General features: G+C 43.9%; 1 protein-coding gene across 1 annotated transcript; it reads left to right on the top strand.

Annotated features, from left to right (window-relative positions):
- On the top strand, window positions 1-24974 carry LOC136664996 (rab11 family-interacting protein 4A). The gene is made up of 13 exons (XM_066642532.1): window positions 1-83; window positions 5645-5823; window positions 6902-7069; window positions 7473-7607; window positions 9408-9443; window positions 10082-10181; window positions 10652-10755; window positions 14871-15011; window positions 16695-16776; window positions 19489-19626; window positions 20101-20247; window positions 20349-20492; window positions 21479-24974. Exons 2-13 carry the CDS (start codon window positions 5663-5665, stop codon window positions 21593-21595), a joined length of 1473 nt encoding a protein of 490 aa, XP_066498629.1. The 5' UTR covers window positions 1-83; window positions 5645-5662; the 3' UTR covers window positions 21596-24974.
- Window positions 24975-27348: the final 2374 nt, after the last annotated feature.

Genomic DNA, 27348 nt, shown 5'->3' with positions numbered 1-27348 from the left:
CGAGGTGCTGTGTGTGAATGAGACCACCTGTGGCATTCGTCCTGGACTCTACACAGTTTTCATCTAGCTGGTAAAGATTCCAGGTAAAGTCAGAGTCAGCTCATGTGTGAACAGCACTACTAACGTCATGTAGCTTCTCCTGCAGGAGCTGCACAGGCTCTGCCTCAACCCTAAAGCACACAGCATATTTCCTGCTGTGAGAGTGATGCTGTCGCAGAAAATCTCCCACTGTGCGCTGCATGTGTATAAGAACAAATCCAGGACATCTCTGGACCCCATACTCCATGAGCAAAGGAGATATTAGATTTAGGAAAAATGCTCCAGGGTGCTTGATTAGGAATGTTACATTTTGCAAAGTTATGTATTTGCGAAAACTAGTGGTGCATTTTCCACTGCATGGATCCGGCTCCACATGGCTCGACTTGGCTCGGCTCGGCACACTTAAAGCATGTGGCTTTTCCACTGGCAGGGCTCCCCCGTGAAATGAGCCAAGTCATGTAGGTTCCATCCAGCAGAAAACCAGCTTAAAACTGTAGGTGAGAGCTAAATGCAATGGAAGAACCACTTCTGGATCCATAAAGAATGGTCTGTTAAAGAGGTGAATGTGAAGAACATGTAAAATGTTTAAAAATACATCACTCGATGTACATGTTGTTAGGAAAAATGATTCTTTATGGAACCAAAAGTGGTTCTTTTATGGCGTCACTCTGGTAACACTTTGTAGCAGATTTATTTTTAATCTGATTTTTATTTGGAAAAAGATATAAAAAATAAAAACAGAAATATGCTGTGTGTGTGTTTCTGGGCTGTGTTCAGCATAACGCCAGGCTCTGTCTCCGCTGTTCTCATTGTTCTCCAATGTTCTCACTGTTCTGGAGCTCAGGAACCATGGTGTGAAACACTGGGACTTTAATAGACAGATCTCTGCATTTCCACATGTGTATCATATCTCTATCGGATCTGACTGCACAGTAAACAATGGATAAACCATGACTGTCCTGACTCTATCACGCTGAAACCCAGCCCCCACAGCGCCCCACTCTAGTGATGTATCTTTGGTTCCTTTCAAAACTGGTGGAAATGCGAGGCTGGTTCAGTGGAGAGAACCAAGGTTCCAATAATCCTGAAAGGAACTGGTTAAAAAAAACAGAATTCTTTTGGTGGAAAAGCATGGAGAATGGAGAAGCTTCCAGGCCTCAGTCTTGGCTCCATCTCAGCTCCATCTTCTCTGTTCATGTTCTGTGTGTGATGTCAGGATGTGTGTGTTGTGGTGCTGCTTTGTGACTGGGACTGACTGTGGAGCCTCAGTGTTTTGTTTCAGATCACAATGATCCAGGAACAGAAGAACATTGGAGTAGAGTGAAGCAGTGGAGAGTGGAGGACTGCTTTATTATGCGCTGCTATCTCTCTCGCTGCTCTTTTTGCATCAACACATTCCTCCTCTCTGCTCCGGAGGGACGATGAACTCATAAAAAATTCATAAAAACTCTCATTTCTCTGAGACTCCTCGTCCAGGAGAGAAGCCACACTCCAGATCACACTTTTTCACAGCCGTTGGGAGACACACACTCCTCCGGAAAACATTCCCTCATTAACCCTGCTCACACAGTTTATATCACAACACTTAGGCTTCCCAATTTATACAAGTCTCCAGTTCCCTCATCAATGACAGCCCCCCGTCCAATCACACAGAGGCACAAAGAGAACACACGCTTCCTCTGAGGGACGTGAGGCTGTCCCACTGCTTCTTTATGAACTGCTGCTAATGCAACACTGAGGGATTATTCAGGATTTTAATAAAAAACACTTTATACAAATTGATGCTGCTTTCTGTTCAGTATGTGCTGGAAAATCCTCAGGTGTTAGCACACATCCCTAACTGTCAGGATCACGGGGTGGACTGACGGAGGCGGACGCACTCGCTAAAACACAGTACTTTATTAACGAAATATAACAAAACAAAGAGACTTTAACAGAAAGACAACAAACAGGGAGCCAAGCAGGCTAAACTGGACAAGGGGAGCTAAACAGGGCAAACAGGACAGACAGACTAAAGAGATAACCAGACTACAAAACGAAACAACGACAGAGGAAATGAAACGACAACATGAAACGACGACGTGGAAAACAATGACGGAGAAACTGCAGAGACAGACAGACTTGATAACTTGACAGACTTGATAACAGTACAAAGGAGAAATGTCCGACAAGAGGAAGTGAGAGAAGGGGACTTAAATACACACAAGGACACCTGAGACTAATAATGAAGGGGCAGGATTACAAACAACACTGATGAGGACACTGACAAAGAGGAGGAAAGAAGGCGGGACAAGGACGGAGACATGGACAACAACAAACAGAGCCATGTGCTGAGAGAGCACATGGCGGGGAAAACAGACATGACAGGACGAGGGCGTGACACTAACTCTGTAAATGGGAAAAAAACTAAGCGTCTCGCTCTAAAATACCTCTCTGTGCACCATGAGAAACGGTCTGGATGGTGGAGAGACCTCAGAATTTTGAAAAGCAAGAACTGAGATGATGATGTTGCTCTATTCCTGCTCCATAGGGGGGTAACACTGACTTATTTTTTCTGTTACAGTGACATTACTTAAGGTGGAACTGACTCTAAATTCAGGAGAGCGCTACCTGCATGAAAGTAAACACAGAGCAAAAGTGTTACAAAACTAAACAGCTCGAGTTACACATGAGTTTCTGTGGGAATTCCAACAGTGAATAAACACTTACAGACAATTTACACTTCAGACACCAACAAGATACAGTCGCTTCTTACCCACACACACCACTCCACCTTAAAAGAGCTTCTGAATGTAAATAAACCAGAGAGAACTGCAGTTCCCCAAAAGCAAAGATTTTCTGACTCTGTGTTTACTTTTAAATAACTTTTAAAAAGACTAATTTTACATTTATATATACAGCATTTAGTATTTATCCAGAGCGACTCACAAAAAGTGCTTAGTGTTAGTGTGTGTCCTTGCTCGTACAAATAGGTTAGGGTCCAAACTCCCTCTGACGCGGCCAGAACAAGGGCCTGTGCTGATACCTAGAAAGAACAACACGTAGTAAGTGCAGTACACAATACGATCTATAGTCAGTGCTCAAACCTAGAAAGAAAGGAATTAAGTGCAGTGCAGTCTGTTGCAGTGAGCACAGAGAGATGGGTCTACAGTCTGCGTGTGAAGACCATAAGAGAGTCTGCTTCTGGAAGTCAGTGGAAGCGCCACCATCTGGGTGCCAGGACGGAGAAGAGTCTTGATGCTAGTCCTCCGTGTGACTTTAGGGACGGCAGAGTCGTGTTGTACTTGAAGCTGGAAGGGCTCGACGTGTGGCTCAACTCTTCACCATAATGCAGGGAGGGGCTGGTCCGTTCTTAGCTTTGTAGGCAGCAGTAGAGTTTTAAACCTGATGTGGCAGATACAGGAAGCCAGTGAAGAGAGCGCAGCAGTGGAGTGACGTGGGTAAACTTTGGGAGATTGAAGATGAGCTGTGCGGCTGCGTTCTGGATCAGCTGAAGAGGCCTGCAGAGGAACACCAGCCAGGAGTGAGTTACAGGTGTCAAGCCTAGAAATAACTAGAGACTGGACTAGCACCTGGGCAGCCTCCTGAGAAAGGAAGGGTCAGATTGGCCGGATGTTGTACAGTAGGAATCTGCATGACCGGTTCAGGTTCGCGATATGGGCTGTGAACGATAGCTGTTCTCCAGATGGAACAGTTGAGGAGTTCTCAAATGAGAGCAAGGTCATGGTGAGGGCCAGCCGTTCCAGAAATGAACAGCAGTTCAGTCTTGCTAGGATTCAGCTTCAGGTGGTGAGCTGTATTTTTAAGCAGTCTTGAGTGGTTTAATACTTTATTGTGATGCGTTGTGTAAAGCACTATGTGACTTTATGTGAAGTGCTGTAGAAATAATTTGACTCAGAATGAGGAAGGGGGCGACATTAAAAGATGCCTCTAGGTAAAGATCAGTTCTGTGGTGGGGGGTGGGTTTGGGACGCTCTACACACTGCTGTGAGCCTGTAGCTGTTTTGGAGTTGTCCTTTCAGGCACACATGGCACAGTGGGAGATGCTCTGTCAGAAATGTTCAGCATGCTTTAGGCATGTAGTGGATCCTATGAGGAATGTTTTGGTTCTGTTCACACAGGGGTCCCTGAGACATTCCCCGGACTGTGCACCAGGGGCAGGATAAGTTCTGGGGAATGTCCGGGGACAATGTTATGGGCGTTTGTGTTCACACTCACAGCTCCTCCGTGTAAATTCAGAAACAAAATTTGGGCGTTACCGTGCAGGTATGACAGGGGTTTGGATGATTGTGAGTGTGTTTTCTTTTGGTGTGAATTCTCTTATTGTGGGGGTCTCACAACACTATGGATAAAATACAGTAAAAATACAGTAAGAATAATACTATTTAAATAATCTTGATTTCAAAAGAAATCTAGCAGGAATTGTGGAAGTGTGTGTGTGTGTGTGTGTGTGTACAGTCTGAGTGTAAATAATGAATGCTGTTTTCCAGACACTTCAGGCTGGGGTTTGTATCCAGGTCAAGTGAGACTGTGTGTGTGTGTGTGTATGCCTGTGTGTGTGTGTGCTTTATCTTTATTTATCAGCATAGTAGTGTATTTTACTACAGCCAACACCTGCGCGTACAGAAATGGACACACATAATGTGTGTGTGTGTGGTGGGGGGTGGTTGGGGGGGTTTGTCGGTGATGGAGAGCTTGACTTTGGTCCAGAACCATCGTGTCGTGTGTAAATCTTGACGCAGCTTTTGTTGAAGGCTGTTCCCTTAGTGGAACTGTCCTCCCTCTGTTCTTCAGACCTGGCCTATATCTCAATGTGTGTGAGACTTGAGAGTTGTGTTTGTGTGTGTGTGTGTGTGTGTGTGTGTTGGTGTGTGTGTATGTGTGTGTGTGTGCATATTGTGTATGTGTGTGTATTCCAGATTGGTGTGAACACTAACTCACAGGTCATAACTCACCGCTTTAATGAAACCCACTATAAATATCTCAGTAAAGAAACTGTAACACAAACATACACACACACACACACACACACACACACAGAACTCTCAAGTCTCTAACTCTATACCCATTCTAAACCTCTGTAAAACAACACAAAATGAAATGACGTTCTGGAGCAGCTGCACATGAGCATGAACCCACCATGCCCAATGCCAAGCAGAAGGCAGAATACCATCAAATCCTCACAGCAATATTTTGGTGTGTAATATAAAACCTTCCCCGGAGAGGGCAGGGGCTCTTCCTGCAGTGACGAGAAACACACAGCGAGTCTTTATCCCGTTATTGAAATGTGAGGTGAATTCTAAACAGATAAACAGAAGGGATTATGGGTATTTGTCTTGTTCTCTGTGAAGGGCTGTGTGACGTGGCCTCTGTGTGTGTGTGTGTGTGTGTGTGTGTGAGTGTGAGAAAGAGAGAGAGGGTTATGTAACTACTGTCCACCTTAAATACCGTCATATCGTCAGCATCTTGGCTGTGACATTTCTGCTAGAGCCGGGTTGCCAGATTGGTTTGACACTGAGTGTGTGTATTTTTAGTGAGTGTGTGTTGGAGTGTGTATATTAATCCTGGTGTGTGTACTGATAGTGAGTGTGTGTTTGTGTTTCAGCAGGCCTCTCCCCTCATCATGTGCACTGAGCCGTTTCCCGACTGTCCTCTCTATCCGAGTGAGGGTCCAATCACACACGAGTCGGACATGGACAGCGGAGCTCCCTCTGAAACGTCCGAGAATGGTCGCCATGACGACAAGGAGGAGGGACTCGGAGGACTGTTCCTCCCTGGAAACAAGTCAGTGACCTATGGGCGGGGTATAATTTAAATACATTAGATTAGCACTGTGACGTCTCACTAAATTGAACATGGCTGCCCCCGTGTGGTCGACCCGCGCTGTGATTCATAAACCAGTTGATTCAGGAAGGACAGCAGTCTGATTTTAAACCCTGATTCTAACACTCTAAGGCTTAGTCCCATTTCTCCCTCAGGCCCCTACCACTGAACCCTCCCCCTGGGTGTTTCCTAGAAGGTCTTGTTGGGAGAGAGGGTGTGAGGTGGGGTGGGGGGTATGAAGTGTAAGGGCGACATGACTCTTCAGACTGAGATTATTTACAGTCATGCTCCAAACGAAAGGTTCTGACGCCTTGTGAATCAGCGGTGAGATGCTGTGCAGCGCCCAAAGAAACCCAAAGATGTTAGTATTTCCTCCTTTAAACTCTATGATCCCTAGTGTTTTATCTGAGTTTAATGTAGTTTACTTTACTTCAGAACAAGCAGAAAACAGCACGAGGAGCAGCTGGAGTTAGCTGTAAATTTACAGTTCCACCTTAAATAGTGTAAGAATTACATTCTAACTCCTGATGCTACTACAGCATTTAAGGTGGAGCTGGAAGTGTGAACAGAACTCTGCAGAATGAGAATCTGAGTTGAGCTCCATATCACAGAAGAGTGAGTAGAGGGGGGTAGTCTCTGATTGTGGAACTCTTCTGAAGGGGAATAAGGCCCTAAATGTAACTAAAGTCCAGCAGCTCCTCTGATATCACTGCAGACTGGTGCAGAGCTGCTACAGAGCGCCCCTAGTCGCCTGGGAATGACGCGCTGCTCTGTTTTATTTGTGTTCTGATGATGTATCAGGGTCTTGAAGGGTTGTCCCATGTCATGGGGGAGATTTAACCACTGTGCCCTGTAACTCAGCTCCAAGAGGATACTCAGAAACAAGGGGGAGGGGGAAATGAGGAATGGGATTGAGCCTAACCCTCTCTAACCATAACCCTGACCTTAATCCCTAGGTTAGTTGTGACTTGTTTGGTATTAGTGCAGTAAATCTTCTGAAGGTTCTGGTTGGTGTGTTTGTGTGTGTGTGTGTGTGAAGCTCCTGTGTGCTGGTCCACTCTGCTGCTGCCTCAGTGATCTCGGCAGAGGAGCAGTTTGAAGACTACGGCGAGGGAGAGGATGTGGACTTTACGCCCAGCAGCCCGTGTCCAGACGATGAGACGAGAACGAACGGCTTCTCTGACCTTGGCTCCTCGCTGCCCTCCAGGTCTCTGACCAACACACACACATCAACAATGTCTACACACTATTCTTCAATGCTCAGGACCCCACAGAACAGGTATGATGTCCTGACCGACACACACTGTGCTGTGACAGATGAGCTACTGTCTCTGACTTTACATCTACAAGGTGGACAAAAGAGGGAGGAGTGTCTCACAGAGTGGATATGGAGTGGACACAGGGTTAAAACTTCCAGCAGCACTGCTGTGTCTGATCCACTTGCACCAGCACAACACACACTAACACACCACCACCACGTCAGTGTCACTGCAGCGCTGAGAATGATTCACCACCACATCACACCTGTTCTGTGGGGGTCCTGAGTGTGAGGAAGGTGTTTCTGATAAAGTGACCAGTGGACGGAGCTAATAACCCTGTTTTGTCTGTAGCGCTGGTCAGACGCCTCAGAAGATCAGACATCTGTACAACAGCGAGCTGCTGGACGTCTACTGCTCACAGTGCTGTAAAAAAGTCAACCTCCTCAATGACCTGGAGGCTCGGCTGAAGAACCTTAAAGCAAACAGGTGAGTTTCTCAACACACACACACACAAACACTCAGAAACACACACTCATACACAGTAGTGGGGCAGTAATCAAAAGTGTGTTTCTTTCTTCATTACAGTTTCTTCTGACAAGATGTTGGAACATTGCTGTGAGGATTTGGTGGCATTCAGCCTTCATGTAACCATCAATTAGCCCTTTTTCACAGGTTCCTGAACCAGAAAAGTTGGTTCCAAGCTGGAACCAGAGAACAATGGTAACACTGTCCTGACTCTATCCCTTTATCTCTGGCTATCTTTGGTTCCCTTCAAAACTGGTGGAAGACCCAAAGTTCCAAGAATCAGGAACGGAACCTGTTCAAGAACCAAAGTTCATTTGATGGAAAAGGGCTGTGTGAAGGTCAGGGGCTGGTGTTGGGGATTAGTTCTGGACCACACTTACCACTCCAGTTCATCCCCGAGGAACTCCATCATTCCACAGAACACATTTCCACTGTTCCACACACCAGAGGAACCCAATTGCTCCAGAGAACACAGTTCCATTGTTCCACACACCAGAGGAACTCCATCAGTCCAGGGAACACAGTTCTACTGTTCCACACACCAGAGGAACCCCTTCGCTCCAGAGACCACAGTTCCACTGCTCCACACACCAGAGCTGGGGGTGTATTCCCCTCTGGTGTGTAAAGTGTTGTTGTTTCCCTCCTCGCTGAGGGTGTGAGTGATGTTAAATTTACTGTGTCTTCTCTGGGTGTCGGCTCTAAGCTGGATTTATTTTTCTTGATGATTCTCTTTAATCATCCCACTCTCGGCCTTTATCCATCACCATGGCAACACTGCATCCCGACCGAGGCTCCGGGGGTCTCTCCCTTCCTCTCTGCAGAGAGAGAGAGCGACAGAAAGACAGAGAGAGGGAGAGAGATAGAGAGGGAGACTAAAATTAGCCAGTGGAGGGTGGAGAGGTGGGGGAGAATATCTGCCTCTGTCCCAAAACAGATTATTCTGTTTTGCACTAGATTCAGCATTTTTTCAAAATCAGTTTGAGCTCTGGGATTCACCATCCCCAACAAATGGAGAGCATAATCACTCCAGCAATGCTGTGTGGAACAGTGGAACTGTGTTCATTGGAGCGATGGAGTTCCTCTGGTGTGTGGAACAGTGGAACTGTGTTCTCTGGAGCGATAGAGTTCCTCTGGGATGAGTTGGAGTGGTGAGTTCCCCAACACCAGCCCCTGACCCTCACTGATGACGATGATGAGGCTGAGCTCCATTAGATCCTCACAGCTATGTTCCTGTGTCTGTTGTGAAGAGCAGGGATCATATCTATTTTAAACATGTGTGTGTGTGTGTGTGTGTGTGTGTGTGTGTGTGATGTAATAACTAAAGGATCTTAAAGGGTGATGTGGGTGACTGGGTGTTATGTAACCCTCCCCATCGCACACACACACACACACACATACACAGACTCAGAGTGTGTATAATTAGTCGACTGTTCTATTTTTACCAACTCTGTTTTTAGTGTAATCTCCCACCACTGCAGTGCTCACTCCAGCCAACAGAGGGCAGACAGTTCACCCCAAACGTCCCTGTGTAAACAGACTGGACATTTAAGAACACTGTTCTCTCTTCCTTCCTTTAGAGTGTGTGCGTGTGTGTGTGTGTGTGTGCCTGAGTGCCTCTTAAAAATACAGTACACCTTTTCTGGCTGTTACAGACACACACCACAAACACACAATAGTGGAATTAAGAATATTTACCAAGCTCTGAGCGGTGCTTAACTCCTCGTCCTCTCCCTGATATTCTCCCTGTCTCCTCTCTTTCAGCCCCAACAGGAAGATCTCCAGCACGGCTTTCGGGAGGTGAGCTCTATCTCTAACACAACACTACATCCACCGCGGGTGGCGAACACCTGCTCTAAGAAGAAAAATAATAATGAGCCTTAATTAAAGACAGCTCTCTTCATCAGGATTTAATTCATTGAATACTCTCAGAGGATACTCTCAGATGGTCTCAGATAATTTCAGATGGTCTCAGATGATCTCAGAGGATCTCAGATGGCCTCAGAGGATCTCAGATGGTCTCAGACTATCTCAGAGGGTCTCAGAGTGTCTTTAAAAAAGTTTCAAAAAATTTGGAAATGTCTGGATAGCCTTTAATGATCTTGAGATGTTTTCATTTGTGTGCAACAGGTTCACACAGTATTTAATGCTTTTAAATAGCTTTAGAACAATAATCTGAACTGACCTTTAATTATCTTGATCAGACTTAATTACACACAAAATAACTTAAAATAACAACACAAATTATTGTCTTGAATTTTGACAGATGACCTTTCTAACTCTCTAACACTCTCTCTTCTCTCTGTGTCCCTCTCTCTCTCTCTCTCTCTCTCTCTCTCTCTATCCCTCACTCTCCCTCTCTCTCCCTCTCTCTCTCTATCCCTCTCTCTCTCTCTCTCTCTCTCTCTCTCTCTCTCTCTCTCTCTCTCTCTCTCCAGGCAACTCTTCCACCACAGTAATTTCAGCAGTAGTCAGGGCAGTACAGAAGATCTCTTCAGAGACAGCATCGACTCATGTGACATCGACATCACGGAGAAGGTACTGAGACACACTCTGACCATGGAGTCCCTCTTACACCCATCTCCCTGCAGCCCGTGTACCAATTAAACATTGCTGTACCCCACTAAAATCATGGTGGTAAAAGGTAAAGTGTGTGCTGGTTTGATGAGCAGAACTACAGAGTACACCGTCACTACATTTCCCATCATGCACTAGTGCGTTTCCAAAAGCTTGAGCAGCTAATGCTTTCAGTCTTTCAATGCTTTCAGAGTTTTTTTTTGTTTTGTACAAAGTAAAGCCATGTATCCACAGTAAAAATAAATCCCAGAACTGTACTCTATTTATATTTTCTCTGATTTGGGGTCAGTGTGGACATCCCTCTGGAAACAGGTGTCGTCTTGTGTCCTGTTGATGCTGTAGATGCTGATGAAGAGGTGTGTGTGTGTGTGTGTGTGTGTGTGTGTGTCTGTCTGTCTGTCTGTCTGTCTGTCTGTGTGTGTGCTTCTCAGGTGAGTTACCTGGAGAAGAAGGTGTCAGAACTGGAGAACGACAGTTTGGCCAACGGAGACGTGAAGAGCAAATTGAAACAGGAGAACACACAACTCGTTCACAGGTACATTTCCACATGCAGATCTACTCACCTAAAAATGATGGTTCTACGCGACCCTGAACTGGATAAGCGGTTACAGATAATGAATGAATGAATGAATGGAAAAACGCTAGTTACGAATGTAACTGTGGTTCTGTGAATGCTGGATGACCGCCAGAGGGCGGTGTAACCTTGTGGATATTTTAATGGGCACGTCTACTGGACCGAGTAAAAATACCAACAAAGTCACATGTGACCCAACCCCCTATAAGGGCCACCGGAAATGTATGAACGTCCTCTGACAACACCTCGCGAAACTACGAGCTGACCAAGGGACAAATGACTCTGGCAGTCATCCAGCATTCATAGAACCACAGTTACATTCGTAACTAACGTTCTATTTCATTGAAACAATTGCCAACAAAAAGGCAGTTTTAAGAGAAACCCACTTAGCATCAGCAAGAGAAAGCGGATCAAATGGGGGCCTGCATAGATAATCCAGCACACAGTGCAAATCCCACTGTGGACTGCAAGGAGCCCTGAAAGGTCTGATGCGATGAGCACCTTTAAGAAAACTGCAGATCAGTCTATGGGCACCCAGAGATGAACCTTTTATCCCCATGTGGTGGGCAGAGACGGCATCAACATAGAATTTCAGTGTAGATGGAGATCTCCCCGCATCCAACAGATGCTGAAGGAAATTAAGCACCACAAAAAGGCCACAAGAGTCAGGAGACACCTCCAAAGAACTTCACCATTCAGAGAACAGCTTCCAGAGATTTCTGTACAAAAGCCATGTAGCCATTGCACGCTCCACCATGTGTCTCACAGAAGGATGACAACTCGTTAAAACATCTGGGGACCCAGCGGCCACACCCAAAGCTGAAGGTGTTCCAGGTGGAGGTGCCAGACCTGCCCCCCCATCTGCATGAGAAGCTCCCCCCTCAGGGGGAGAGGCCAAGGATCGCCGATCAGGAGAGAGTGAAGCAGAGCAAACCATGGTCTGCCAGGCCACAGTGGAGCTACTAGCAGAACCCTGTGTCTGCACTGGCAGATCCTGAGAAGAACATTCAAAAGGAGAGGTATCGGAGGAAAAGCATAGAGAAGGTAATGTGGCCAATCGTGCACCAAGGCATCCGTCCCCATCGCTCCTCGTTCTTCTGTGCGAGAAAACCACTGCAGGCAGTGAGTGGTGGTAACTCTGGCAAAAAGGTCCACTGCAGCCACAGCATAGTGGTCCCAGATTTGATGCACCACCTCTGGATGCAGCCGCCATTCTCCCGGGTCGAGCCTCTGTCTTGACAAAGAGTCTGCCACCGGGTTGGGAGTCCCGGGCAGATGAATTGCCTCCGAAATGTCCATGTGAGTCACAAAGCAGACAGGGAATGAGTGCTGCCCTGGTGGTTGATATTGTAAACCACTGTCATATTGTCTGAACGAACAAGCACATTTCATCCATGGAGATGTGGCAGGAAGCGCTGCAGTGCCAGAAACACGTAACTCGAGGAGATTTATGTGGTCCTGTGCATGGAGGGGGCTCCACAAACCCTGCACTGCTCTGTGCTGTATACAGCACCTCAGCCTGTGAGAGAAGCGTCTGTGGTGATCACCTCCCGTATTACTACGGTGCCCAGCGGCACCCCCACTGTGAGAAAAGAACAGCACCTCCACAGAACAAGCGCCTCCTCGCATGTTTGATCAGTCGTTACCAACGTGTGCCTGTGACGAATCAGATCGAGCCTCCGCCAAATTACCTAACTCTGAAACGGGCGCAGATCTAACAAGCCGAGTGGAAAAATGCACGCAGCTGAAGTAAACATCCCCAGCAGGCGCAAAAGCAGGCTGTAGCGCATGCGGCAGCCTGCATGGACTCGTGCGATTAAGTCCAGAATGTTTGTCACACGCTGGGGAGACAGCGTTGCCGTCATTGACTGAGAGTTCAAAATCATGCCAGTGAATGGAATGCATTGGCTCTTAAGAAGGGAACTTGTTTCCACATTTACAGACAGACACAAAGCTTCCACATAGAGAACAAATCAACCAATTTGTTGAAAGACAGAGAGGGAGGGAGGGAGAACAAATCAACCAATTGTCCAGGTAAGGTCAGATTTTCATTCCCGACTGCATTAAGGGGAATGCATTAAGGGGACAAAGCCGCCTGCATGCACCTGGTGAAAACCCGGGGGGCCAGAGATAGGCCGAACGGGAGGACTCAGAATTGATACGTGCGATTCAGAAACACAAACCGGAGAAAACGGCGATGTGCGCTCGCAACAGGAACGTGGAAATATGCATCCTTCAGATCCAGAGTAGTGAACCATTCTTGTGGCTGAATGATGTGAATCACATCCCCTGCTTGAAGCATCTTGAACGGGAGGCATTTGAGATGGTGATTCAAAGCCCGTAAATCCAGACATGGACGGAGGCCGCCATTGCTTTTTGACACCAGAAAATATTTTGAAAAGTGGCCCTGAAACAATGCGGGACACTTCACCTCCTCTATGGCCCCTTTTAACAGAAGAGAACTTACTTCATCCTGTAGAGCGGTGGAATGAAGCGAACTTTTTACAATCGTCTGGGTCAAGTGCGTGATTCGGGGTAGTCGATTACTGAACTGAAGTCAATACCCTGAAGGTAACGTTGAAAGGACCCACGGATCTGTACACACTGTGGCCCAAGTGGCCAGCTGGGACTGCGCGAAGAGCGCAACGTTTTAGTAACAGTGGGGGGGGGCGCTGAGAAGGAGGCGATTAGCGACAGAAAGATTCAGAAGCATGCTGTGATGATTGCTGAGCTGTCTGAGTAGACGTACTTCCCAGAAGAATGTCTGCGTTGCAGTGGCGAGCACTGAGGAGGGCGGAAACGCGGCTGGCGTCACTGTCTCGACTGCTGCTGGTGAACTTCTGTTACACCAGCGCGTCGCACCAGCGCATCGCTCCAGCGCATCGCTCCAGCGCATCGCTCCAGCGCCTCCTTAGCTTCTGATCCGAACAGCTGGCCTGGTACAAAAGAAAGCTCCCTAAGCGCAGCTCTGCAAGCATCCGAAAGAGGAGCTTGCGAAAGCCACAAATGTCTATGCAGCCGAACCAAGCAGGCCGTAAAGCTGCTCAACTCCTGCGTGATAAAACCCATACCATGAAGAACCGTCTGAAGAGCACCTCTGAAAGCAGGAGGCATATTCGCCAGCTGAGGTGAGGAGTCCATTTCCAGAAGGAGATGAGAAAGCATATTATCGGCCGGTCTGTAGCCGGCGGTAAATAAAGACTCCACACGCTCAAAGCGTGTAAGAAGTTTCCCTGGTCTTTTCTTCGATGCAGGAGCAGACGGCAGCTGCGAGGAAGAGCGTTTTGTTCCACACTGTGCTGCTGGAGTTCCAGAGGGGGGGAGCATAGTGTCAGTGCTGACTAGAACAGAAGTGAGCCGGTGCTGGCGTGTAGCGAGCCGAATTGTAGCGCAGAGCACACAGGGATCAGTGAGTGTTTCGGGCAGGTGGAGTACTCCGAGGCCATCCGGCTGTACAGGTGAGAAACACGCACAACAGGCAGGGGCATCCATAGCACTGCAGTTGTAGTGGAAACGAGTACAGACAGCGCAGCCCAAGAGCACTGTATTACGTGCCCAGAGGCAGCAGTGTGGGCATGAAGCCGAAGAGGAGGCCGACGGTAGGGACTACACGTCCAACGTGAACCCAACAGCGCTGGAACTGAGACAAGTGCAAGGAAAGTGCAAAAAGCTCAAGGAACCTGGGCATGCGGGGTAACCACAATACTCACCAGCCCGGCACAAGCGCTGGGTGGCAAAATTAAAGATGAAGTAGATGTAATAGAGAACAGCTCGTGAGGGCAGAAAAAACCTGTATCTCCGTGAGCTGTGAATGGTCCAGAGCGTGAGAGGAAAAAGAGGACTTTCATACATGTCCGGTGGCCCTTATAGGGGCTGGGTCACATGTGACTTTCTTGGTATTTTTACTCCGTCCAGTAGATGTGCCCATGGGAATATCCACAAGGTTACACCGCCCTCTGGCGGTCAGGAGGCATGAAATAGAACAGCAGCGTACACAGATAAAAATCATTCACAGTGCAATACGTCTTTAGTAATAACAGTGTGTGTTAACAGTGTGTGTTTGTGTCTGTGTTTAGAGTTCATGAGCTGGAGGAGCAGATTAAAGACCAGGAGACTCGGGCGGAGCAGAGTCTGGAGGAGGAGCTGAAGAGACACAGAGAAATTTACAATAAAATGGAGAGAGATAAAAGCACTGAGATAGAGCTGCTCAGTAACAGGTGCAATATATATCTATTTTAATTTAAAACTTTAATTTAACAAAGCAAATCATCAAGAACAGCAGCGTGGGTTACTGGAGGAAAAGAGACAATAAAAATGGAATAAATGGAAAAAACAGCATAAAGTAGCATTGCACAATTAAATCAGAATTATATCGGTATCGGCAGATCATTGTTTTTTTAAAAGATTATCAGATTTTTTTTATTTTGTTGATATTTCAAACCGATAATTACTAACACATTTATTTATATACCAGATGAAGACTGGGCAACACATTATTTTCTTAAGCACAAAAGGCTGATGAACATGTGAAAAAATACAAGGCTCTGATTCTTCCATCTCTGACAGTGTGGAGTAGAGCTAAAGCTCTTATTTCTCTATCCCTTTATTGTTGAGGGGTGCAGCAGGTAGTGTCTCTGTCACAGCTCCAGGGACCTGGAGGTTGTTGGTTCAAGTCCCGCTCCGGGTGACTGTTTGTGAGGAGTGTACTCCGGGTGCTCAGGTTTCCTCCCATGGTCCAGAAACACACGTCCACGTAGGTGGATTGGAGACTCAAAAATGTCCGTAGGTGTGAGTGTGTGAGTAAATGTGTGTCAGCCTGTGAAGGACTGGCGCCCCCTCCACAGGGTGTGTTTCAGCCTTGTACCCAGTGATTCCGGATAGGCTCCAGACCCATCGCCGCTCTGAATTGGATAAGGGTATGAAATGAAGTAGTAGGTACATTGCTGGTATCTGTGTTTAATCCTTAGCTTTACGTTAACATTAAATTATTTGTTTTTATGAACTTTATTTGTTTGAGTAGATCCATTTTTATATTTAAATTGTAAATTAAAAAGAAATTACATCTGTGAGCAGTCTCTGTAAGGAGCAGTTCGATAACTAAATGGAGCTGATCAAAGCCTCATTCACTCTCTCATTGTCTGTAATCCTTATCCAGTTCAGGGCAGGGGTGGGTCCAAAGTCTACCCGGAATCACTGGGCGCAAGGTGGGAGCACACCCTACAGGGGGCGCTAATGTTAATCCAGTGTATTTATCTTTCTGTATTTTATAAATTTATATCAGCATTGGTATCGACATCAGCAGATATGAACACGTATGATATCAGATATCGGTATCGGCCCAGAATTCCCATATAGGTGCAACCCTAGTATAAACTGCTTACTACATTATTAAACATACAGGAGTAAAATTAATAAACTAATTTTACAAATTCAAATAGCAGAAAAATGTATAGCTTCACAAACCCACACCACACTGTCACCACACTCCGTATCACAAACTACACACGTCACTCCACTGGAGAGTAGTGGGGCTCAATGCAGGGCTGATATATATCTTTCTAGACCAGGGGTGCTAAAGGTTTTTCACAGTTTGACCCTTTTTCAGAAGACAAACCCTCCACTGTTCACTGCACTGCACTGTTCACTGTAAGATCATCATTCCCAAATAAACCGAACATGGTTGGTCAGAGTAATTCCTGCTGAAACTATACTCTGTAACTCTTGGGATTACCTTCATAAAGCTGTGGAATAGATGCACTTACACCGGACGAGGTTGTGGCTAATGAGTATAGGTAGCATTTAAGTATGTCTGATAAACCGCCCACTCCTATAGACACTAAAGTGTGTGTATCATGTGCTGTGTGTTGTGGGGTAACTCTCTGTGTGCTGCTGTGTATCAGGGTGCAGCAGCTGGAGGAGGAGAACGCTGAGATGAAGGTGAACGTCTGCAGACTGAAATCACAAACAGAAAAACTGGACCAGGTCAGTGCCACATCATCAGCTCTTAAACACCACAATCATCACCAACATCACCGTTATCATTCTTATCACATCCATCTGCATCACCAACATCAGTATCACTGTCATCTCTGAACTCATCATCACATTAATAAAATTCAGCAGTCATCACCATCACCACAGTAGTAACACCTTCACCACCATCACAACAGTATTACCACCTTCACCACCATCACAACAGTATTACCACCTTCATCACCATCACCACAGTAATAACGTCTTCATCACCATCACCACGGTAATAACACCTTCATCACCATCACAGCAGTATTAACACCTTCATCACCACCACCACCACAGTATTAACATCATCACCATCACCACAGTATTAACATCTTCGTCACCATCACCACAGTATTAACATCTTCATCACCATCACCACAGTAATAACATCTTCATCACCATCACCACAGTAATAACACCTTCATCACCATCACCACAGTAATAACACCTTCATCATCACCATCACCACACTAATAACACCTTCATCACCATCACAGCAGTATTAACACCTTCATCACCACCACCACCACAGTATTAACATCATCACCATCACCACAGTATTAACATTTTCATCACCATCCATCCATCCATCCATCCATTATCTGTAACCGCTTATCCAATTTAGGGTCGCGGGGGGTCCAGAGCCTACCTGGAATCATCGGGCACAAGGCGGGAATACACCCTGGAGGGGATCATTTTCATCACCATCACCACAGTATTAACATCTTCATCACCATCACCACAGTAATAACACCTTCGTCACCATCACCACAGTAATAACACCTTCGTCACCATCACCAAAGTAATAATAAAGTAATCATCACCATCACCACACTAATAACACCTTCATCACGATCACCACAGTAATAACACCTTCATCACCATCACCACAGTAATAACGCCTTCATCAGCATCACCACAGTAATACCACCTTCATCACCATCACCACAGTAATAACACCTTCATCACCATCACATCAGTATTAACACCTTCATCACCACCACCACAGTATTAACATCTTCATCACCATCACCACAGTAATAACACCTTCGTCACCATCACCACAGTAATAACACCTTCATCACCATCACCAAAGTAATAATAACTTAATCATCACCATCACCACACTAATAACACCTTCATCACGATCACCACAGTAATAACACCTTCATCACCATCACCACAGTAATAACGCCTTCATCAGCATCACCACAGTAATACCACCTTCATCACCATCACCACAGTGATAACACCTTCATCATCACCATCACCACACTAATAACACCTTCATCACGATCACCACAGTAATTACACCTTCATCACATCACTACAGTAATAACACCTTCATCACCATCACCACAGTAATAATAACTTCATCATCACCATCACCACCATAATACCACCTTCATCAGCATCACCACACTAATAACACCTTCATCACGATCACCACAGTAATAACACCTTAATCACCATCACCACAGTAATAACGCCTTCATCACCATCACCACAGTAATAACACCTTCATCACCATCACCACACTAATAACACCTTCATCACCATCACCACAGTAATTACACCTTCATCACCATCACCACAGTAATAACACCTTCATCACCATCACCACAGTAATAACATCTTCATAACCATCACCCCATTAATAACACCTTCATCACCATCAGCACAGTAATAACACCTTCATCACCATCACCACACTAATAACACCTTCATCACCATCACCACAGTAATAACACCTTCATCATCACCACACTAATAACACCTTCATCATGATCACCACAGTAATTACACCTTCATCACATCACCACAGTAATAACACCTTCATCACCACCACCACCACACTAATAACACCTTCATCACCATCACCACTGTAATAACACCTTCATCACCATCTCCACAGTAATAACACCTTCATCACCATCACCACCATAATACCACCTTCATCAGCATCACCACAGTAATAACACCTTCATCAGCATCACCACAATAATAACACCGTCATCACCATCACCACAGTAATAACATCTTCATAACCATCACCACACTAATAACACCTTCCTCATCATCACCACAGTAATAACACCTTCATCACCATCACCTCCAGCAACACACATTCACTCACTAACACTGTAGCTGTGACTGTATCTGAGCTGCTGTGTGTGCGTGTATGTGTGTGTGTGTGTGTGTGTGTGTGTGAGGGGATTATCTCTCCTGTTCTGCAGAGACTTTGATGTTTGACAAAGAGAGACCCTGCAGAGAAACCATCTCCGCTTCAGCCTCAGAAACTGGGTCAGAGAGAGAGAGAGAGAGAGAGAGAGAGAGAGAGAGAGAGAGAGAGAGAGACAGAGACAAAGATAGAGAGCAAGAGAGAGAGATTCCCAAAAAGAGAGAGATGGATCTCAGTTCATATTTCATAATCTCGTTATTTCTCACCAAATCTTTTTTTTTATTATTCATTATATGGACATTCCGCCACATCCACAATTCCTTATATAGGCATGCATTGTAGGATGACAACATGAATTCATGAGAATTAATGATATTTAAATAAATCTGAGATGGAGTCTCTTCACCTCAACTGCTTTTAATTTAAAGTTATAGTTTGATTTCTCTGTGTTGTGTAAGACATTTTTTACCTATTTATGTTTGTGTTCCCAGGAGAAACAGCGAATGACGGACAAGTTGGAGGACACCAGCCTCCGTCTGAAAGATGAAATGGATCTGTACCGAAAAATGATGGACAAACTTTGGCAGAACAGACACGAATTCCAGAAAGAACGAGAGGCTATGCAGGAGGTCAGACACACACACACACACGCGCAAACACACATACACACATACACACATTGGGTCATATTTTATATTTTAATGTATATTTTTTCCAGTGAATTCCATGAATGTAAACCCCATTTCCAGAAAAGATGGGACACTGAGCATAATGTAAATAAAAGAAGAATATTGAAATGTTCAAGTTGTTTAAAGCCTATATTTAATTGAAAATAGAACAAAGACTGTGTTTCACATGTTGAAACAGAGAAATGTTATTGCTTTTAGAAAAATATTTGAATTTGACACCAAGGCCCAGGGCAGTCAGTGTCCATCAGTGTATGACCTGCCTCAGCCTCACCTGTGTTTTTCTAGATACGATAGCCTTGTAGCTCTAGTGATTAAACCAAACAAACAGAACATTAAATCTCTCCCTCTCTCTCTCTCTCTCTCTTTCTCTCTCTCTCTCTCTCTCTCTTTCTGTGTGTGTGTGTGTGTGTGTAGTTAATAGAAGACCTGAGGAGGGAGCTGGAGCACCTACAGCTTTTTAAACTGGAGACGGAGCATCCAGGACGAGGGCGAAACACTTCCGAATTTAATGCCAAAACACGAGAAATAGAACTGGAACATGAGGTTAAACGCCTCAGACAGGTATTACACACACACTCTCTCTCTCACACACACACACACACACACACACACACACACACTGTAGAACACTCCTCTGATTCCAAATGTTTTTCATTTTACAGGAGAACCATAAGCTGCGAGATCAGAATGATGACCTGAACGGTCAGATCCTCAGTCTGAGTCTTTACGAAGCTAAGAACCTGTTCGCTTGCCACACCAAGGCCCAGTCTCTCGCTGCCGAGATCGACAACGCTTCCAGAGATGAGGTCAGACGCGAGTCATAGTGGCTTTACCTCACTGAGTTCACTCTCGTTCACAGTCATCAGCCCAGCTTTGTTTTAATAGCATGTGTGTATGTGTGGGAGTAAATGAGTGAATGTGTATGTGTGGGAGTAAATGAGTGAATGTGTGTGTGTGGGAGTGAGTGAGTGAATGTGTGTGTGTGGGGGTGAATGTGTGTGGGGGTGAATGTGTGTGTGTGTGTGTGGGAGTGAATGAGTGAATGTATGTGTAAGCCCAGATATGGATGGTCACTCTCTCCTGGGTGAACTCCTAGTGTCCAATGCAGTCCTGTGCACTGTGCTAGTGTATATGTGTGTGTGTGTGTGTGTGTGTGCAGATCTAAAGTTTCCTTGGGTTTCTACGAGTGATGGATCGGCCTTGTGTCTCTGAGGAAATGTGTGTTCGCCTCCCCACTCCTGAAGCTCAGGCCACTTTGTGAGGCACTCCCTGACAGGGGAACTGGAGATGAATAATAATTTGTCATAAATCAGTATTTAAAAAAACCTGAGACCTGCTATATAGAATATTTTAGAGGATGAAAATGCACCTGCCCGTCACTGGGCGATGCTCTGACTCATGGGGGTGCTCCCAGCAAGCACCACAGCTCCGCCTGTTCTGTTTAGAAGTTTTTGTGTGGGTTGTTTGTTGTTGTTTGTTGTTGTATTTGTGTTTGTGTGTGTGTGTGTGTGTGTGTGTGTGTGTGTGTGTGTGTGTGTGGGTGTTGGAAACTCCCCATGGAGCAGAAGGGTGTTTGATGGCATGTGGTGCCCCTGGATCTTGCTACAAGCCAAGCCCAAATACTGCCCCCTTCCTTTGCATGATAAGGGTTTGCTTGAGCATTACGGCTGTTTCTCATTTCCCACCTCTTGGAGTTACAGTATGTACATTAGGGAATTAGCAGAACTGTGCATTTTCTGGATTTTAAGATGGTGTTGGTTTATTTTCTGTCCATCTTTGTGTTGTTTTGCAGCTGGTGGAAGCTCTGAAAGAGCAGGAGGAAATCAACTACCGTCTCAGGCAGTACATGGATAAGATCATTCTGGCTATTCTGGACCACAACCCCTCCATCCTGGAGATTAAGCATTAGAGCCGCTCCTCTAGAGGAAAACAAAAAACTGGGAATGGCGCCACCTTGTGGCTTGAGCTAACATCAACATTTCTCCTCGCTTTCACTTTTCTTCGGGAGGAACCCTGTCTTTTCTGGTGGAATTTGGTGTTTCTGGGGTTACTTTTCACAGTCTTAACCACGTCCTGCGCCCAGAGTCCACAGCAGAGAGGTTTAAAGGCAAATGTACGACACAGAGGGGTTTATTTATCACACTCTGTTCTGGAGTAAAGAATCAAACTTCACCTAAACCTAAAGTGAGGCGGTTGGGAGTTAGTGTAACACTGGACACTGTTTAAAAAATATGTTATTATATAGCTGTATATTACACTAATATTAATAGACTTTTATTTTAAAATATGTCTTGGCCCATTGCAGCTTGTAAAGCATTATCAGTTGGACACATTACAGGAACACTCCAATATTTACACTGAAAAATGTATGATTTTTTAATTATTATTATTATTATTATTAAGTGCATGTTTTAAAATAATGCAAAGTATTAAAATCCTTTAGGGAATAAAACCAAATCCAGTTATGTGTTTGAAATATTATTCTATAATTACAAGCATAAAATCAGTGAAATTATGAATATTTTAGCAACATTTATGGAAATGATTCCATTATTTGCCAGATTTCCACACAGTTACACTCAGTCCACTGACATCACTTTCATAATCTCAAAATAATATTAGATCTAATAGTGTAATAATCACAATAGTTTAATCCTATTCTCTAAGCTCTGTTCAGAGCTGACTATGCTTCCCCTGCTCCTCTGAAGAGGCTGTATGTGTAGTTATTGGATGCTGTTGTTGGGGTAAAATGCACTTTAAATGTGTGTGAATACATTTGTAAAACGTATATAACAGTGATTTTAGAAAAATAAATGTTGGAATATTCCTGTAATGTCTACTTCTCTTTGGTCTTTAAAAGGTTAAAGAGAGAAGAACAAACAGAGTTAAAATCAACAGAGAAACACGGTTAAAGACAATTTTTAAATGGAGTAAATCAGAGCCATGTCGGTGCTGCAGAGAACTCAGTAAACTCCTGTAAATGGAAACAGCACAAAGCACTGAAAATAGAAACGGAAAATAAATCTTTATTTTGACGAAAAAAGAAACAGAAAGTGTAAAAAAAAAGGAGAGGAAAGTTTATTTTTCATACAGATTTAAAGTATATAACACGTTTAGTTTAACCCCCTCCCCACCTTTGGCCTTCAACATAAGAGCGCATACATCTCACCTAATGGTGGTTTAATCCAAACTTTTAAACACATTATTTAGTTGATGCTTTGAGGCTTTATGTTCGACCTCAGGAACTGTCTACAGGTGTGAGTGTATGAGTGACTGGGTGAGTGTGTGAAACTGTCCACAGTTGTGAACGTGTGAGTGACTGGGTGAGTCTATGAATGACTGGGTGAGTGTGTGAAACTATCCACAGGTGTGTGTGTGAGTGACAGGGTGAGTCAAGTGCTTACATGAGATGAATGAATGAATTCTAACTGTGAGGTCACTTTTATGTAATTAATATAAGACTTTATTTATCCCAAAAGAAACTGTAGATTATTTAAACTGAAAAAGAGTTTCCTGTCTTCTCTTTAATCTAGAAATAATGAGGATTACAAAAATGCCACGTTCTGTAGATGAAGTGTGTATGAAAGTGTTTATTTTATTACTTTTACTATTTTGCTCAGCATGAATGTGCGCTTTGGCGGATTCCTCTATCAGAAGATTTACACCAGTGTCAGGTCATGGGGCCTGCAGAAACAGATTACAGTTGTTTTAGTACAGAATCTCTGATACAACCCGGCCACTAGATGTCAGTATAACGTCTGAAGAATAGGTGGAGAAAATGACTGATTGCTCCTTTAAACTAGTGATTAATTCTTTAGAACACAGTGCCAGAGATGGTGGGAGCTTGGCTTTTCTTTCCTGATGACTGGGTACAGAACTCCAGAACCGTGCTCTTTACAGAAACATTCTCATGCTCAGTGTAGTGTTTATATAAAAGTCTCTTAAACAGAAGGAAATGCACATTCATTGCTGGTGTAAATCACTGACAATTATCACCAGAAACTTGATATAAACAAAGTGAAAGCTCACTGTATATTTTTCATGAATGTATCACCAACTTCGCATTACACTCTGTTCACAACCTTACAAACTTTCTTTAGCTGGTCTCACGTCGCGTGCAGCACGGTATTTTTACTAAAAGTGATAAGTAGGTAGAGAAAGACTGTACTGTAACTGTCACTACACTTGTTTTGCTCTGTTGCACAAATTGAAGCAGTTCTGTAGTTTCTGCATGTTTGTTTGTTTATAAATTTAGTTTATTTCTTTCGTGCCTTTATTTGGAATGTTGTTTTCTGGAATGTCACTGTTTTTCTTTATATTTATAATAGTGTATACTTTTGCTCAGTTGTAGAGAAGCTTTTTCTATATTCCGGTTATGAATTTGTGTTGTAGCATTTTTCATACATTGTTGTAAATGTTGTACAGAAGACTAGTTACTATTTGTATTTATGTGCCACACGTCAAACCAGAAAGAAAACGAATGCTTGTCTTTTATACAATTTTATGATCTAAAAAGAGCTTAGAATTTAGAGTGTACAAAAATAATGTGGATGACAATTTTTTGAAGATTATAGACCACTGAATTAATGTCATTATAGTTGTGGGTGTGGCTGGAGGAGCTCCATATCAGTAATGCTACATGCTACAAGCTAACATTGCTTTGAATCACCAGCTCCGTTACATGTTTTGTAATCCAGAGCATTATTTATTTTTCACAAAGAAAACTACGTATATGGACCTGGAACTCCTTATATGGTCAAGATACCATCTACAGAATAACGTCATGATTTCAGTGGGCTACCTATCAAACAAAATTTATTGGTTAAAATGTTAGAGCAAGCCTTCTCTGATATTCTTCTACTCACTCATCGGTGCGTGTCTTTAGACTATGTCTGTACAGTGACTGAGATTTTGTAATCAATAGTTAAACCTCACATATAAAGAGGCAGAGGAAACGTGTTATTAAACTTTACTATTTCAGTCTATTGTGAGACACACCAATAGCATCTCATAAAAATATTGAGGCTTATATCTGAGTCTTCATGTTACTATATATAACTACAGAACCTTTTTGTAAACAAAGAAGTCACGCCAAATTTACTTTACCGGAATATTTAGCCAAAATCGGATGACAACTGACAGATGGCTAACTTCTCGTTTTGTTTGCTCACCCCACATCACTCACCACACACACACACACACAAAGTAAACATTTTGTGGTATGACACAAATATGTGACATTGTTGTGACGAATTGGAAATGAAATATAAAATAAAATATTGCTTTGGCATGACATATATAAACTGCTGCAGAGTTTCATTTTTTTATTTTGTGGAAAAACATACAGCTTTCACGTGGGTGCCCAGGTACTGCTGGAGAGAGTCAAGGGGTCAGGGCAATAAACAGTAGCTGATGAACAAAAACCTCTCACCTCTGGGCCAAGGCCTGGGGTGGAGTGTGTTCTGAAGAGTTATAAAAGTCAATTTATTTTTCTGCGTCAAACAAACACCATAGGTCCCACGTAGCCTTCAACACAAATCCGTACCCTACACCAATACCTGACTCACAGCTTCCAAGAAATGTAACTTCTCTTTGATTTGATTGGTCCACAGTTGGACAAACTGAACCAAGGAAGTCCAGAAACATGAACTCCTCTACTCAGAAGCTCATTCTTGGTGAGAGATTTCCTCACACATCAGTTTGGACATCACAGAATGCATAAAAACCAAACACTCGCTACAAGGAGCAGGGACCCAGGGTTTTTTCTGGGCACTGTGTGTACACTATGCTCTATTTAAATTGGTGTCCTACTCTCTAAATAGTGCTCTTTACAGATTTATGGAACTAATAATGTTACTACACTACATTTTATACTCTATAGGCTGGGGTAATGTATTTGTGATTCAACCCTAGTGTTGAGGTGGTGTAATTGCAGGACGACGCAGACACACCAACACAAGTATAAACACAATGGAGTAGGACACTACAGGGCCCAGCGTAGACTCTGTGTTAATGCATAAGCATAAATCAGGCTTTAGTTGTAATGAAATAAAGAGGAGGGCTGGAGGTTTGTTTTGTTTACAGTTTAACAAAGTGTTGATTTAAAAACCCTGTCGTCCATGCTCCCTGTAAATTTCTACAGAGGTGTCAGAAACAAGATGGGACTCAGTGAAGTAATGGCTCAGAGAATGGCGAACAGATGCTAAGCTTAAAATGATTGGGGATCAAGTCATTAATACAGAAGTGTCATTACTGTTATGTCACACTGTTATGGTGCTTTTCCACTGTTTAGTCCCTAGTCTCTTTTCCATTAGCACAGCCCCCCCCCCCCGGAGATTTTACAGTTGGAGAGTCGATGCTGGACATCTGCGTTGCATGGCGTAGAGTGACGACTCTCTCTGGACAGTCAGCACTCTGCAAGGTTTACATGCCACGGTTTAGTCCCTACTCGACTCACTCTGAACCACGAGAAAACAGCAACTAAACATTCATTCATTCATTATCTGTAAGCGCTCATCCAGTTCAGGGTTGTGGGGGGTCCAGAGCCTACCTGGAATCACTGGTTGCAAGGCAGGAACACAGCCTAGAGGGGCTGCCAGTCCTTCACAGGGCAACACACACACTCACACCTACAGACACTTTTGAGTCGCCAATCCACCTACCAATATGTGTTTTTGGACTGTGGGAGGAAACCGGAGCACCCAGAGGAAACCCACGCGGACACAGGGAGGACACACCAACTCCTCACAGGCAGTCACCCGGAGTGGGAATCGAACCCTGGAGCTGTGTGACTGCGACACTACCTGCGGCGCCACTGTGCCGCCAGCAACTAAACAATTAACCTAATCTAAAACCAGAAAAACTGAGTAGAGTAGCAACCATGCAGTGGAAAAGTGCCACAAGCACAGTACTGTCCCAGGCCCCTGTCCATTTGTAGTTGAAGCTAGTACATTAGCCCAAGTTAACTTGTCGCCCTTCCACCTTAAATGTAACTGCAGTGGGATTTAAGGTGAAGTATCAAAAGTCTTCAACTGATTATTTATATAATTCAAAATAATAATAAGTAACCATTTTCTGTGTTTATCACTTCATTTTATAAAAAATCTCCATTACTAACAATAGAAATATTAATCACAAAATTGATTGTAAATAAATTTATAAAAATCCCATATGTTTTTTTTATGTGTTCATAAATATACACATAAATATACATAGAAATGTGTTTCGATACCTTCTGTGACACTTTTTTCTTTTTCAAATTTAGTTGGTTATGTTTTTAAATTGATAAGTAAATGAAACGAAAAAGCTGCTGTTAAACCGCATAAGAAATATTCTATCTATGATGTAACATTTTTAAATATCCTATAGGTGGCGCCGAAAACACGAATAAGTGTGTTAGAGCTGACCTTTCTGTACACACATTTAGGCAGAAGTGTTATCTACAGAGTTGTGAGGGACAGGCCTAAGCTTCCATTATTTAAATTAATAATGATCACAATAATAATACTTTTATATAGAATGTTTCATACTTTAAAACATAAAAAAACACTTTAAAACACTTTACAACACAAAGGGAAAAACATAAAAGAGAAAAGCAGATATTAATTAAATAAAACATATACATACAAAATTTGCAATAAATTAGAAAAAGAAAATGTTCCA

This window comes from Hoplias malabaricus, chromosome 13 (genome assembly GCF_029633855.1).
Source record: "Hoplias malabaricus isolate fHopMal1 chromosome 13, fHopMal1.hap1, whole genome shotgun sequence".
In the NCBI taxonomy this organism is placed as follows: domain Eukaryota; kingdom Metazoa; phylum Chordata; class Actinopteri; order Characiformes; family Erythrinidae; genus Hoplias; species Hoplias malabaricus.
Note: the sequence above shows the minus strand (reverse complement) of the source record. Positions and strands in the feature narration are given on the sequence as shown.